Genomic DNA, 14,765 nt, shown 5'->3' with positions numbered 1-14,765 from the left:
CTGCAGAAGACGGTAGAATTTTGTAGATGCAAGGCGAAATTAAGGTAACTATATTCAGGCGCTGTAACGTTTCGGATAATCTGAACGAACACAAATGAGTCACCCATATGTTCCTTTTTATATCGCAAGACCAAGGAAGAATCTCGTGCAATGTACAGAAAAAGCAATCGAATTGTCGAGAATTTCTTAGAAAGGAACTGATTTTGCGGCGGAGCAGACTTGGCCGCGGGCATTTGGACCCCTGTACCAGCCACCGCATAAGAAAAATCGCTGCTAGTGAATTGACCAGGCTGTCAGGTACCGGGCGCTTCGATCTATTCAAGCTCCTCCGATGGATACTACACTAGAGCTATGGTGGGGTGTTCATTTTTTTTCTGGCAGCAGGAAACCGGCAAGGCAGCCGTCATCATAGGTACGGAGTAGATACATCAGAGGGCTCACAGTTGATGATACTCAAAGAAAAGGTAGACAAGAGATTAAAACATAAAGTACGTAAAAAGTTGAGAGCAGTTACTGTTCACCATAATTGAAAAATCGAAAGAAAAAAAAAATCGTGATTTACTGGTTCCAAGGCAGTGAAGGAACTACATAATACTGTTCGCTTGCAAATCTTGTTAGTTGATGCAGGTGAGCAACCACCCTTCTGCAGCTCACTGCCGCCAGACCCCTGTCACGTGTGGCTGAGACTAGGAACCAACATTTGGATGAAATCTGTCCTTTCTTGCCATTTTGGACACCTAACCCGCTCCTCGGTGGAGCTGCCACCTAAGCGTTAGTGGTTGCGACTGTGATATAATAATTCCTTCCGCAAAGGCTCACAACCTTTTTTGAATTTGAATTCTTTTTCCATTCTCCATTGACGCCTTGCCTATCCAGTCTTTGGTAGCGTAGGATTGCACGACAAGCGTAATACGCTGCTTATTTCACTTTGGGGTTTTATTTCTTGTCCTACCCGACGCACATCATACAAAGCCTCCGTTCTCAAACTCAGATACAGAGCAAAGGCTTCCACCATGAAGTCCGGCTCAAGGAGCTCCATGGCCATTGGCCTGGGCATGGTTTTCTGGCTATGCCTTCTTTTCTCACCCCTCGCGTTTGTCAAGACAGCAAACGCGCAAGATGCGGACAGCTATGGCACTGTCATTGGTATTGTAAGTGCAGTCGCAAACGACGTCGCCGCCTGCTCATGTTCGCTGGTGCGGCGTACGCTAGCAATTCTGAAGCACGTACTGACAAAACTATCTCTTAGGATCTGGGCACGACATACTCTTGTGTCGGTGTCATGCAGAAGGGCAAGGTTGAGATTCTCGTCAACGACCAAGGAAACCGTATCACCCCCTCATATGTCGCCTTCACCGACGACGAGAGGCTAGTAGGAGATGCCGCCAAGAACCAGGCCGCCTCGAACCCGTTCAGGACCATCTTCGACGTCAAGTAAGTCTATCGCATTATATCAAAGGCGTTATTGTTTTCTACAAGGTCAATGTACTGACAGTTTTCCCTCCATCAGGCGTCTTATCGGCCGCAAGTACACGGACAAGGATGTCCAGCAAGATATCAAGCACTTCCCCTACAAGGTTGTGAACAAGGGAGGAAAGCCCGTTGTTTCGGTCGAGGTCAAGGGTGAGACCAAGCAGTTTACCCCCGAGGAGGTCTCGGCCATGATCCTTGGCAAGATGAAGGAGGTCGCCGAGTCCTACTTGGGCAAGAAGGTTACCCACGCCGTCGTTACCGTTCCCGCCTACTTCAACGACAACCAGAGGCAGGCCACCAAGGATGCCGGTGTTATTGCCGGTCTCAACGTCCTTCGTATTGTCAACGAGCCCACGGCTGCCGCTTTGGCGTACGGCCTGGACAAGACCGGCGAGGAGAACCAGATCATCGTCTACGACCTTGGTGGTGGTACCTTCGATGTCTCCCTTCTTTCGATCGACAACGGTGTTTTCGAGGTCCTGGCCACCGCTGGTGACACTCACCTTGGTGGTGAGGATTTCGACCAGCGCATCATCAACCACTTTGTCAAGCTCCACAACAAGAAGCACAACGTCGACGTCACCAAGGACGCCAAGGCGATGGGCAAGCTCAAGCGCGAGGCCGAGAAGGCCAAGCGTACTCTCTCGTCGCAAAAGTCGACTCGTATCGAGATCGAGTCGTTCTTTGACGGCAAGGACTTCTCCGAGACCCTGACCCAGGCCAAGTTCGAGGAGCTGAACATGGATCTGTTCAAGAAGACGCTCAAGCCCGTCGAGCAGGTTCTCAAGGACGCCAAGCTGAAGAAGGAGGACATCAACGACATTGTGCTCGTTGGTGGTTCTACCCGTATCCCCAAGGTTCAGGCTCTTATCAAGGAGTTCTTCAACGGCAAGAACCCCTCCAAGGGTATCAACCCCGATGAGGCTGTCGCTTTCGGTGCCGCTGTCCAGGCTGGTGTTCTGTCGGGTGAGGAGGGTACTGGCGACGTCGTTCTCATGGACGTCAACCCTCTTACTCTGGGTATTGAGACCACCGGAGGTGTCATGACCAAGCTTATCCCCCGTAACACCCCTATCCCCACTCGCAAGAGCCAGATCTTCTCGACTGCGGCCGACAACCAGCCCGTCGTCTTGATCCAGGTCTTTGAGGGCGAGCGTACCATGACCAAGGACAACAACCTTCTGGGCAAGTTCGAGCTCACTGGTATCCCACCCGCACCCCGTGGCCAGCCGCAAATCGAGGTCTCTTTCGAGCTTGATGCCAACGGAATCCTCAAGGTGTCGGCCCACGACAAGGGTACCGGTAACACCGAGCAAATCACCATCACCAACGACAAGGGCCGTCTCACCCCCGAGGAGATCGACCGCATGGTTACTGAGGCCGAGAAGTTCGCTGAGGAGGACAAGGCTACCCGTGAGCGCATTGAGGCTCGCAACGGTCTTGAGAACTACGCTTTCAGCCTCAAGAACCAGGTCAAGGACGAGGAGGGTCTTGGTGGCAAGATTGACGACTCCGACAAGGAAGCTGTAAGTTTGACTTTTGACACGCTTGAAACAGAATCTTGATGTAAAAACAGTTGCTAACAGAATCAATCCATTAGCTTCTCGACGCTATCAAGGAGGCCACCGAGTGGCTTGAGGAGAACGGTGCTACCGCCGAGGCTGCCGATTTTGAGGAGCAGAAGGAGAAGCTCTCTGGCGTTGCTTACCCCATTACCAGCAAGCTGTACAGCGGCGGCGCCGGTGGTGCCGACTCTGATGAGCCTCGCTCTCACGACGAGCTATGATGTGATACCACTAAGCTTATAAATGATTGGCGTTGGGTCTGTGCACTCGCGTTTCGTGGGTATTTAGTTTCGCTTGTCATAAAAGAATAAAGAGCATTTCGATTTTTTTTTCTACTAGGTTTATGGTATGCACAAATATTACTTCATTTTTGTTGACTTTGTTTAACTACTATTTGACCCTGGTGTTGGTATGGTTGTTGTCTATATTCGGAGACACTGTTACATGTGATAAGGAGGTTTATACTTCGCAGGTAATGATCTGGTCCGAAATATCAGAATCAGACCATTGAAACGAAGACAATTTCTAGGTCTACTCTTTATTGTGAGTTCTACGAGAGATCGGAGCTTGCGAAACAAAAACAATGTGGCTAACGACAGCTACAGGGACTACCACACGCACAGGACATGACTAGGACGAGTACTTTTCCTACTTCTAATCACTTTGACATTTTACTGTCTCTGTCATCAGGCATGCGGCCAAGGCGACCTCGACGCAGACACAATATTACTTGCTGCTTATATTGGGGCCACATACAGCAACTGATACGGACGGGTCACTATCAAGAGAATATCTGACTGAGCCTATGACAAGTCAATACTCTGTAAGAGCACCACTTATACGAGCCAGTTACCCAATATATACACACATGCTGAGTCATGGACATGGGCATAAGCCTTGGGTGAACAGGGGCGGGACCCTGAGACAATCACTATCCTTGGGGGTCCATTGCTTGGCATAACATCCGGCGGTGAACCGGCTTCCTGTTCGGTTTCCATCGAGCCTAAGGCAGCCCACTCGAGCCCTAAGCAAGTCCCACTTGGCAATATAACCTCCACTGACACTCCCGTCTCCAACAACAAATGATGGGATATCCATCTCACGGGGATATGGTTTAGTGGTATAATGCTTCCTTAGCAGCTTAAAGTTGTAATAATTGGAAGAGGTCCCGAGTTCGATTCTTGGTGTCTCCATTGTTATCACATCGCGATGGAAATGTCCCGTTGTTGTTTTTGAGGGTTTTGGGGTTTTTGCTGTACTGGGCATATTTTACCCCTACACTGCCCCATCCTGCTCGTGGCTAGAGCTTCACGATGTTGGGAGATGCCATGTGCAATAGTCTGTTTAAAAAATACTTCCTTTTTGTCTCAGTTGTTATCAAGTGCTGTTTGTATTATGGCTGTGCTTCCGGTTTGTGTTGGAATATACTGTCTTGCGTTTGATATTAGGCATCCGAAGTGTACTTAGGTTCTATTACTCTCGAAATCAAGGGTTCTCTCTCGCCTCCCCAGTGCTAGTGTGCTAGAGCATGTCAAGAAAGACGCAGCTCTGCTTAAAATGTGGCGATCTTAAGTTCGGCGCTGGCCATGGTCCCCCCTTTTCCAGTACAAGATTTGGTTGTTTTATCTACCTCTACTGCGTTCACTGTCCGGGCTCTTTCTTCAACTTCAGATATCGACTTGCAAGAACTATACAATAGATTAGATCACAAGTAGATTGTGTACCTAGTTACATATGCAGTATAAGAATGCACACATGTACACGAATGTTTCACTGTCGCATCCTTAATTTGGGTTGCGACCCCATATGCTTTGTAAATAAATAACAGTGTAGATGCAATACCACTCAACATGCAGTGCCTATAATGTTCAAAATGCACAACTATATATACCCATCTAGATCGCGACCCAAAGAATCACGCTTTATACGCTATGTACATCACCTAGCACTTGAAGACAGGGGGGCCACTATATTGTTTTGTCAGCATGTTCTGTTTCCTCCCAAGTGCAGATGCCAAAGAAGGAGATGTCGTTTTCACTTACGGGTTCTGGTAGGACGTAGGGATGGGCCAGTTAATGTTGACCATCAGTCCGGGGTCGTTGGGCGAGTAGGCACCAGGGAAGGCGACCTTGTTGGTCGGGTTGGTGTTGCCGCCGCCGGTGACGGTGATCTGGGCGCAAGCAATGTAAAACTGAGCCTGGCCTGGTCCAGAGTGCAGAGCAATGTGTTCGACCCTGAGGAGGTAGTCTCCGCTGGGGATGCACGACGGCAGCGTGACCTCAGCCTTGTTCAGGTCTTGATGTGTGATGGAACTCTGGTTAGCCTGCCGCTCAGGGGGCCCGTGACGGTGTGCTCCATGTAAGCTGTCTGGCTACTCACTCATGCTAGGCCACGTCAGCTGCGAGCCAAAGTTTGGCTGCTCGTGGTAGATCTTGAACCACTCCTGCCCGGACCCATCCCAGCTTGCCGCAGTCTGGCCGGCCGGCACCTTGGCGAGGTAAAAGGCGAGCGGACCCGGGTGGTAGATGCTAGGGGCTACGTTGAAGCCGACCTTTGAGCCGGCGGCGACGGTTGCGGTCGCGCTACCGCCCTGGTTCAAGTTGAGCTGGTTGCATCGGATCTGGGGCGAAGTGACGCTGGCGACGAAGCCATTGTCCTGCCAGCTCACGGTCTTGCGGACCTGGCTCCAGTCGGTCGAGCCGGCGGTTTGGCCGTTGACCAGCAGGGTCGGGAAGACATCTGTAATTTTTGGGGAAGTGATGCCTGTAAGCATGTGTTTCTGCCGCTTCTAACCACCAGAAGATCTTCTCTTACAGTGGGCGTTGACTGCCGCCGAAGCAGCAAGTATGATGGCTGTGACCTTCATGATGTGAGCCTGGAATTCCAGGGGTCTGTATCGTTGACAAAGGTGATGTTAGGCTCAGATGAGAGTGGCGACACACAACAATCCTGAACAGGAGGCTCCCGAGGTTGAACAGCTTCGAGACCTGGTTTTATATCAAAATCGACACCATGCCAAGAATGCGACCCCCCAACTCCCAAAGATTGGAGAAGAAGGCTGCTGCCCACGGATCAACAACTGTGTATATCGAGCTAGCTGCAAGGACGTTAGCTACATCCTGGTCATTGTCCGAACATAGACCGGTCCGGGCCACTAAGAAGCTCGCTCGATATGAAAAACACTTTATTTGACCGGGCTGGGCTTCCGGGGAATTAAAGACCCAAGACTGGGCAATGTCCCCTGTTTGGCACTCGGTTGCCCTTCCGAGACAAGTTCGGTAGGTGGTGAAGGTCAACGACATAACAGAAGTAGAAGTGCGGAGGTTAATGAGCCGTTTAACCTGCCCGTCTTGGCACGCAAAGTTGCATCGCCAAGGCAGGGGTGGCAGCTTCGGAGCGTGATGGCTGACATGTTTTCGATTCGGGGGCACTCAATATAGCATCAAACAAATCCATTCAAGCAATACTTGGCGCAAATGTTCATAGTTGAGAAAATATACAACTCTGTAAGAAGGTTGACGTCAGCTTCACGGCTTAACCGTGCCTCTCCATTATTGAACATGTCGGCACTTGACGGATTGACTGTCTGTATCCATGTATGTAGCGGACGTGCAACTTTATCTACGGCGCCGGAAAGCTGTCGCTTACTTGGGTACCCCAGACATGTTCTTGGGCGCGACTTCCGATACTGGTCAGACGTGGGTTTCCAATTTACAATATGCTGGTTCTGTAGCACCTGCAGTAAAGTGATGATTGTGGGTCGGATTGCTTTAGCAATTTAGAGTACAGCGGCAGGAGCACTCAGGTACTGTGATGTAGGTAGGCTTACCTAAGCCATCAATAGCTTAGCCACCACCGCCACCAAGTTAACTTGACTCCCACCGACCAAACAACCCTCCCTCTCTTTCTTGCTTGCTTGCTTGCATTGCATTGCATTACATTTGCATTCAATCACAAGTCGACTTGATTTTCCCATCCATTCAGGCTTCTATACCTTCCTTGTCTGTACGCCTCAAAAGCTGTTGAAGCTGACACATATCCTTCGCCATCGGCGCTGTACTGCGACATTAAGTACAGGAAGACTTTGGATCACAGAACTTGACTTGATCTGTATTATTGCGAGCCTATTCTCTCTCTCTCTCTATTTAAGCCCTTAACAAACCTCTATATTCGCCTGCTGAAATCCCGTTCAATAATCATATTCTCCTACATTATGTTTTCATCACATATGGTAGCGCCAGATGTGCACAGAGTACAGCATCGTACGGCCCGGTTAGACGGCTGAACCGTCCAAACTGTTATTGTTTTTGCTCACGAGTGACAGCCAAGTCCCAGTGGACGATTACCATGATCCGCTTCCCCACGACACTTGCTCAGGCTCCCCGTCTGGGGAACAGGCGCCTGGGTAGGGGGTGTGTGGACAGGGCGTTTTAATCCAGGGATAAATCGACGATAATTCAGAAAATCATTTAACCTTTTATTCAATTTTATTTTATTTCTATATTTTTATTTTTATTTTCGATTTATTTTCTGCATCGGAATTTATTTGATTTTATTATTTTAAGTTTTTCTATTTCGACTTGTTTTCACCTCCCGTCCCAATCTACCTACCACCCAAGCCCTCCTTCAGCCAGCCCTAGGCATCACAAGGATTATGCGGCCTGACCGTCCCGTTTATCCCACTGAAAGCCGTCCTTAGCTGCACGGCCTGAGGTAGTATGTGCCACACCCCATCCAGGCCTGGGCTTCTCCTCCAACGAGGTTTCTTCCACATCTCTCACCGCTCGAAACCTGCATAAACATGCTGGTCATATGCCAGATTGTGGTGGATCTGGTAGTGGGTAGCAATTGACAACTCATCAACAACCTAAATAAAACAGGTGAGTGAATATACATACGGATACCGAAAGCTCCGTAGCGGTTACTCAAGCCACTTACCTCGCCTTTTCTGTCGTGGAGGGGCAAAGACGTAACGCAGTATTGGCAAGAATCAGGCTTTTGATCTTGGATGCCACATTGGGAGTTGCGAAATGTCGATAAATGGCCATTAACTAGGTATACCGAATGGCTTGCTTCGATTTTACATCCAGTCATCGAACCAGGTCAAGTCACCAGGCGCCGATTGGGCGGTTGCATCCGCCGTTGCAGCTCTCGCGGACCTACGGAGTATCACTTTGATTTCACGGTACTCCGTACTTATCCTCCTACGCCTTGTCGACATCCATGCAAATATGCACGCCGCCTTGATAAACACGAGTCGAGTCACACACACCCCAGGAAATTGTATTGGCAACCAATCGATCGGAAATGCATGTTGACCTGGGCTTAATTTTGGCGAACCGGACTAGCCGTTCATCTTCTGCTGCCCCCCCGAGAGACGACCAAGCGATGCCACTGGGTTTTTACGACGCGCTGCACAAGTTCCTGGCGAGCCACGAGGGTGTGTTTTAGATTCTGTGATTTGAGGAGCCTTCGATCGGGCGCCTCTTGACACGAAAAGATAGCCAGCGTCAGCAACGGTATCGTATCGCTCAAGCCAGTCTGATTGGATAGTATTTGTACAGAATACGTCCTATCTGCTGAACAGTGAAGTCTGCGCCACTGCCTTGGAATCACCTTTCGTACCGAGTGTTTAATCCTCTTGGCAGTCACAAGAGTGATGCTATACTCGCGCCAGTGAGATGCAATATTCATCTTGCCACACGGAGTGGTGCGGCTGCTAATCGTCTGGGACAGGCTGCATCTGTACATTGAAAGCCCAACTGATTTCTAATGACAAGCTCATAATTTCTGACCAACTGTCACCCCTCAGAAAGTCAAGTGAGCATTCTGATATATATGTTTATCGTATCTGAGTTGTCGATGACGTTCTTCTAGGTCACGCCCCAGCAGGCAGTGATAGCAGCCTGCTGGTGCTGTACTCACAACTTTCGACACGTTTTCGCATCTCGATGCTCCAATTTTAGGCAAAATGGCATATTTTGAGGACTGGCACCCTTGGTCGACAGGTCGGGCCAGGGATCCGCCCGCAGTTTGGGCACCATTTAGAGTGTTCTTGGTCCTTTCTTGACACCCCTCAATAATATATCGGAGGTATCGTTAACGCATGGCAGACATACATGATCAGGGGTTAAGCGGGTGTAGATAATCGCAGCAGCTTTACCGACTATCCATGTTCCTGTCATTATATTAATCTGCCGGCATGCACTGACATCTACCGAGATTGATTTCTAATATTGAGTGCTACCCAGCTCAGTTTATGCGAGTCTGTTTACGCAAAGAAACCACCATGGAACACGCCTCAACGTTTGATAACAATAAGATCACACAAGTTGGCCGAATGCACAAAAAGGACGTGGCGACTGTTCTGAGCGTCCCTGGGTCGAGTATGCATGCAGCTGTCTTGCTACCCAGAGTCGGGGACTTAGTAGTACTGTTGAAGTCACTCACTTCCAGGGAGCTGTATTATAATGCTCACTCAAAATGGTAAAAGGCCGGTAATTGTTTGCCAGCTTTTAAGAGTTGATAGCCTTTTGGCCTGTAGTAGTCGTCCCAAGGTTAACAAAGTTACCCCTTTAACTGATATTAGGCATCTACCTACCCTGCATTGCAGTTCATTAGCATCGGGAATAGCAAACATGTGGGGGGTGGATAGTGAGCGAAATTGATTACATCAGCGCGTACTCGTGGCAATCCAAGTCACTCACTCGCTCAGTATGACGATGGATGATTCAGTTCTCAATTAGCCCACTTTGAACTACGTCTGGCGCACTAATAGCAACTTGGCGGGTGATACAATCGATAAACGCACCTCAGAAACCATCGACTGTAGCTATAGTAGGAGCGTCAAGACAACTCAATTGATTTTTTTTTTTTATCTCTGTACTATCATGGTCCATTTCCACTCATGATATAGCATCGGGATTCAACGCGGTTTTGAATTTTCCCAAAAGCCTTGCTGCACCCGGAGCATATCCAACTGACCACGTTGTAGAGCAAAAGCTCCTCCGAAGTTCACTTGAAGGGCCTTGCTGCTTGCTCTATTTGTCAGCTTCACAAGTCTCGTATATTGTGAATAACCGGGAAATCATTCAAGCCACCCATCTCAAATTTCTAAACCCGAAAGCATGTCTACAACCGACACAGGAGTCTCGGCAAGCGGTTCCCAGCAAGCTGTGGCCGAAGCATCCTCGTCACGCGTAGTACCCAAGCCTGTGCCTCAGAGCCAGAGCCAGGATACCAGGGCTTATCAACTTCAGCAGTTAAGGAAGCGCTATTCCCCCAAAGAAATCACGCCGAACGGCGACGGCGGCGTCACCTTTCTGCAGTTCAGTATTAAGCCTTCAGACCCAGATTTCCCTTATGAGCTCGACCACCTTGACGTCGAGCTCCGGGTCCCATCCTCATACCCCAAAGAACCGCCATCGTTGAGCGTCGAAAACCGAGACATACCTCGCGGGTTTCGCATCAACATTGAGCGCGGATGGGACAAGCTCGTGGCGGAACGGAAGGGTGCCTCCACGCTGCTTTCGCTCACAAATGCGCTGGACAGGAAACTCGAGTCCTTCTTGTCAGAGCAAAAGGCCGAGACGGTCAAGATGACCATCTTCAAGGACACGAGGCACCTCGACGCGATTGCTGCTGAGGCTGTCAGCCAGCCGGAGACTGTGGTGCAGCCGCCTCCACAGAGGCGACCTCTGTACCGGCCCGAGACCTTTACCAGAGAACAGATCGCAGAGGCAAAGGCTATAAGAGCGCAGGAGACGAGGCAGCTCGAGGCGCGGATGGGCCGGCTCCCGCTGTACCAAAATTCGAGCGATGGCATCGTGTATACCCTTCCGCTCGATCCTAAGAGGCGGTCCGAGCTCCCCGTCGGTCTGAGACCCGTTAAGTCGGTGCAGCTCATCATACCACTCCTTTACCCACTGCAGCAAATCCGGGTCCTGCTCAACGACGTCGAGTCCGACGAGGCCGAACCCGTGGAGGAGATATTTGCCGAAAAGGCGGCAGCACAGCGGGCCATGAGCTTGATGAGCCACCTCAACTACCTCACGCAGAATATCCACGTGCTGGCGAAGCAGGCCCAGGCGAATAGAGAGGCTTCTTTGGCTGCGGAGAGCATGAAGGCCAAGGTTGAATCCAAGGCTGAAGATGTGGATGGCTATGGGAAGGCAGCTGCTCATGTGTCATCGCTGGATGATGTCAAGGGCCATGTCAAGGTCATCCCACGGCCGCCGGAGTGGTCGTATGGAAATGCGGGCGAGTCGGAATCCGATTCAGAGGACTCGTATGATTCGGACGAGGATGGACAAGGCGGTGCAAGTCTTGGTCCCCCAGATTCCCAAGGGGCTACATCAAGTTCCACACGGATAGCCGAGAAGGGCACCGCAATTACATTTCCATCCATCGAGCTTCATGGCGTCGAAATACTCGAGATCAACACTCTGAGCATTATCGCCAAGTGCTTGCGCTGCAAGACAAACAACGACCTGAGTGGCCTCAAGCCCAACGTAGACAAGGTCAGCAGCTGCAAAAAATGCGCCACCGAGTTCGTCGCCACCTTTCGTCCAGAGTTCGTCCACCAAAACTCCACTAGAGCCGGCTTCATCAACCTCTCGGGCTGCACAGTCACCGACCTCCTCCCCAGCACCTTCGTGCCGACGTGCAGCAAATGTTCGACGGCAGCGGCGCAGGGGTTCGTGTCGGTGCGCGGAGATGCCACGACCAACGTCTGCCGCGAGTGCCACGGCCGCTTCACCTTCAAGATCCCCGAGGTCAAGCTGCAGAGCTACAACTCGGGGGCCTCCGGCTCGCTCCCTCCGACCAGCGGGCCCCGACGCAGGCAAGAGAAGCTGGGCCTGCACGTCGGCGAACCACTACCGGCCAGGGGCGCTTGCGAGCACTACAAGAAGAGTTACCGCTGGTTCCGTTTCAGCTGCTGCGACAGGGTGTCGGCGTGCGACAAGTGCCACGACGCCGAGGCGGATGGCCACGTGCACGAGTGGGCAAACCGCATGATTTGTGGGTGGTGTTCCCGCGAGCAGAATTACCGCGTCGACAGCTGTGGCTTTTGCGGACGGAGCGTCGTCGGGAGGAGGGGTACCGGGTATTGGGAGGGTGGTAAGGGGACGAGGGATCAGGTGCTGATGCGTAGGAATGATAAGCGGAAACATCGGCGTATTGGTGGTGGTGAGGGTAAAAAGAAGGAGTAAGAGGTGATAGATAGTTTGTTGTCGAGCTATTATAATACTCTTTCCTTTGAAAACAACCAAATATTACATCACCAGTTGAAAAAGGAAATCACATAGGATTAGAATCTTTCGTAAATTATATATAAGGACAGATCCATTGCTATATCTAGCGACCTACCATAAACGGCTCTTATAACTCACGTTACTTACACACCTGGACAAAACCATCACCATAAACTAATATACCCCCGCCAACATCAATAAATATATATACCGATATACGAAATAAACACTTTGTAGCTAGCTAGTGCTGACTATATAGACAGATAAATCTTCTAGTCCAGGTCCTTTGTCGGATTTACTGAAGAACAAACAGACAAAAAGAAGTGCGCTGTCAGGAATTGAGCCCGACGTGGGGGTCGAACCCACAGCCTTGAGATTGTTTGAGAACCGGAGATTCTTAAGAGTCTCACGCTCTACCGATTGAGCTAGCCGGGCGCAGAAGATGTGCCGGATGGCCTCGGATACGGGGAATCGAACCCCGGGCACGACGGAAACTCGCGATTGAGAGCGTCGTATGTTAGCCACTACACCATATCCGATTGATTGCTCGTTGTTGAATGCTGGAGTTGATGGTGGGTATATGATATGAAAAGGGGATGGATGACCTGTTGATTTTTTTTTTTTTTTTTTTTTTTTGTTGATAATGGAGGTTCCCAGATGTTAGGGCAAGTGGGGCAAATTATGGGGATACCAACTTCGGTCGTGTTTGCCCGCGTCAAACAACTTGAGTAACGACGGGAAGGAGTACTCGACACGAGAATAACACGAGATAATGAATGAATGACGCGAGTCCAGTTCTGCAAACATTGGCGAGGGGAGATAATGTCCAAGGTACCATCCAGAGTTCAGTACGCGTCTTCTGTGCTACCTTCTCTGGGATTCATACCAGCAGTGTTTTTGTCACATGTAACCATTTGCTTCAATAATCACACACTCTCCTGTTTCGGAGGAAAAGAAAAAAAAAGCCCTGGGCTTGGCCCAACGGTATTGGTCGTTTAAACGTCTTAACAGCAAAACGATTGTGGAGATGTGGGAATAAAGTAGCAGGGCGACGCGAAACGGGGTAAGAAGAATAAGAACGCGTTGCCAAGACTTTTTTTATTTTTTTATTTTTTTAAATTCTCGGTAATACGGCATCATTGGGCTGCTGTCATTTCGTTCGTAACTTGGTCGGAGGCTTCTAGAAGGCTAGAAGCCCCAGACACCGAATCCTGGCACACCACCTTGAAGGGGGAGAATCTTCAACCGCTATAATGCACAATCTACATACAGTATTTTTTTTTGTGCCAAGGAATCCAGAATTTGTGTATAAAAGCTGTCAAATAACGGTCCCGGCGAATTCCGAACGGGGTACCGGTGAGTACTTTTTGGTACGGTTTTGTTTGTTTGGTTCACCATGGAATTGAAACCAAAAAGTTCTTAATGTTGGCCACTTATGATTCGAGTTGTGTACGTACCTCCTTTACTTACGTGGTAACAACTGTCTTTTCTCTCTTTCTCCCCGGTTCCCCAGACCACACATGTCATGTCGCTCTCCGTGTCTATCCGGCTTTCCGTGTGTGCCGTACCCATGGAACTAACTTTTAAAAAGAGAACAAAAAAAAAAACAAAGTGACCTACGCACCCGAGTCAGTACAACGCCGAGCAACGGCCGCGCCAGGCTCTTCTAGGGCGTGCTTGTAACTGGCAAGGGGCCCTTCAAGAATTTTCCAACCTTGGGTAAGTTACGAGAGAGACCCACGAGTCGATCAGCCGCAGAGTGACTGCAATTACGTCAGGCCAGATCATGGAAGTGTTCTCCCGGTTTTTTGGGGGGATTTTTTTTTTAATTCGCCTTTTTTTGGCGACGGAAAAAAATCAGTCGAATGAACAAGCAGCTAGGTAATCCTTGTGATAAAAAAAAAGATCTTGAACAATTAAAAATGAAGTCAAGTACTTCGTAACTTTTGCTTGAATGGAGCACTGTATACAAACAAACTCTATCAGTATTAGTAGTAGGTGGTATTATAATTGACCACAGTATTCCTTTGGCACAGCCCGTCTGGAATCGGCCCTGCTCCGGCTCTTCACCTCGGCTCCGGGGACAAGGGCGCTTGTCGAATGTGGACACTGGAAAACACCCTGTCTTGTAACTTGATCGAGGTTTTTTTTTCTCTTCTGTAGCAGGCATGGGCAAATCAAGACTTTGGTTTACAAAAATTTCCTCCATGGGTAGCCGGCATATTGCCCGCGTACATGCAGAAAAAAAAAAAAAAAAAAAAAAAGACTCGGTAGCTTGTACAAGTCCTGTAATGCCCTTCTTCCCACCCCCTTCCTCCCCGACCCCTTTCGTCCGATTGTCGGATAAGGGCACGAATCATCAGCACGTCGCCCTGCCAGGGACCCCACCGGGCTGGTTGATTGCTGTAGCATGTGGGAATCACTTGTTCCCACGCCGAGCCTGGTGAACTCTTTGTTTTCCCCTTTACATACG

General features: G+C 49.8%; 4 protein-coding genes across 4 annotated transcripts; 2 read left to right on the top strand and 2 right to left on the bottom strand.

The window, feature by feature from the left end:
* Nucleotides 1–769: 769 nt before the first annotated feature.
* On the top strand, nucleotides 770–4,242 carry PgNI_05659 (uncharacterized protein). Its single transcript, XM_031125690.1, has 5 exons — nucleotides 770–1,151; nucleotides 1,250–1,434; nucleotides 1,511–2,999; nucleotides 3,074–3,861; nucleotides 3,934–4,242. The coding sequence occupies exons 1-4, from the start codon at nucleotides 1,014–1,016 to the stop codon at nucleotides 3,257–3,259; spliced, it is 1,998 nt and encodes a 665-aa protein (XP_030981795.1). The 5' UTR covers nucleotides 770–1,013; the 3' UTR covers nucleotides 3,260–3,861; nucleotides 3,934–4,242.
* A 481-nt stretch (nucleotides 4,243–4,723) lies between these two features.
* Nucleotides 4,724–6,603, bottom strand: PgNI_05658 (uncharacterized protein). Its single transcript, XM_031125689.1, has 4 exons — nucleotides 5,853–6,603; nucleotides 5,418–5,777; nucleotides 5,081–5,333; nucleotides 4,724–5,005 (listed from the first exon to the last, which is right to left on the bottom strand). Exons 1-4 carry the CDS (start codon nucleotides 5,902–5,904, stop codon nucleotides 4,981–4,983), a joined length of 690 nt encoding a protein of 229 aa, XP_030981796.1. The 5' UTR covers nucleotides 5,905–6,603; the 3' UTR covers nucleotides 4,724–4,980.
* Nucleotides 6,604–7,690: 1,087 nt separating this feature from the next.
* PgNI_05657 (uncharacterized protein) lies at nucleotides 7,691–8,086 on the bottom strand (the record flags this gene model as incomplete). Its single annotated transcript, XM_031125688.1, has 2 exons — nucleotides 7,691–7,829; nucleotides 7,977–8,086. 2 exons carry the CDS (start codon nucleotides 8,084–8,086, stop codon nucleotides 7,691–7,693), a joined length of 249 nt encoding a protein of 82 aa, XP_030982029.1.
* A 2,079-nt stretch (nucleotides 8,087–10,165) lies between these two features.
* On the top strand, nucleotides 10,166–12,250 carry PgNI_05656 (uncharacterized protein; the record flags this gene model as incomplete). The annotated part of the gene is made up of 1 exon (XM_031125687.1): nucleotides 10,166–12,250. One exon carries the CDS (start codon nucleotides 10,166–10,168, stop codon nucleotides 12,248–12,250), a length of 2,085 nt encoding a protein of 694 aa, XP_030982030.1.
* Between the last annotated feature and the right edge of the window lie 2,515 nt (nucleotides 12,251–14,765).

The sequence above is a fragment of the Pyricularia grisea genome, chromosome I (genome assembly GCF_004355905.1).
Source record: "Pyricularia grisea strain NI907 chromosome I, whole genome shotgun sequence".
Lineage (NCBI taxonomy): Eukaryota > Fungi > Ascomycota > Sordariomycetes > Magnaporthales > Pyriculariaceae > Pyricularia > Pyricularia grisea.
This window is presented reverse-complemented; position numbering and strand designations above follow the sequence as displayed.

Excerpts from the sequence above, each read along its gene's own strand:
- PgNI_05658 (XM_031125689.1), bottom strand. The coding sequence starts at position 5,904 with ATGAAGGTCACAGCCATCATACTTGCTGCTTCGGCGGCAGTCAACGCC. Across the intron at positions 5,334-5,417 it reads GCTGACGTGGCCTAGCATGA|ACCTGAACAAGGCTGAGGTC; the intron begins GTGAGTAGCCAG and ends TCACACATCAAG. Across the intron at positions 5,006-5,080 it reads CCTACGTCCTACCAGAACCC|TGGCCCCCCTGTCTTCAAGT; the intron begins GTAAGTGAAAAC and ends AAAACAATATAG.
- PgNI_05659 (XM_031125690.1), top strand. The coding sequence starts at position 1,014 with ATGAAGTCCGGCTCAAGGAGCTCCATGGCCATTGGCCTGGGCATGGTT. Across the intron at positions 1,152-1,249 it reads ATGGCACTGTCATTGGTATT|GATCTGGGCACGACATACTC; the intron begins GTAAGTGCAGTC and ends ACTATCTCTTAG. Across the intron at positions 1,435-1,510 it reads AGGACCATCTTCGACGTCAA|GCGTCTTATCGGCCGCAAGT; the intron begins GTAAGTCTATCG and ends TCCCTCCATCAG.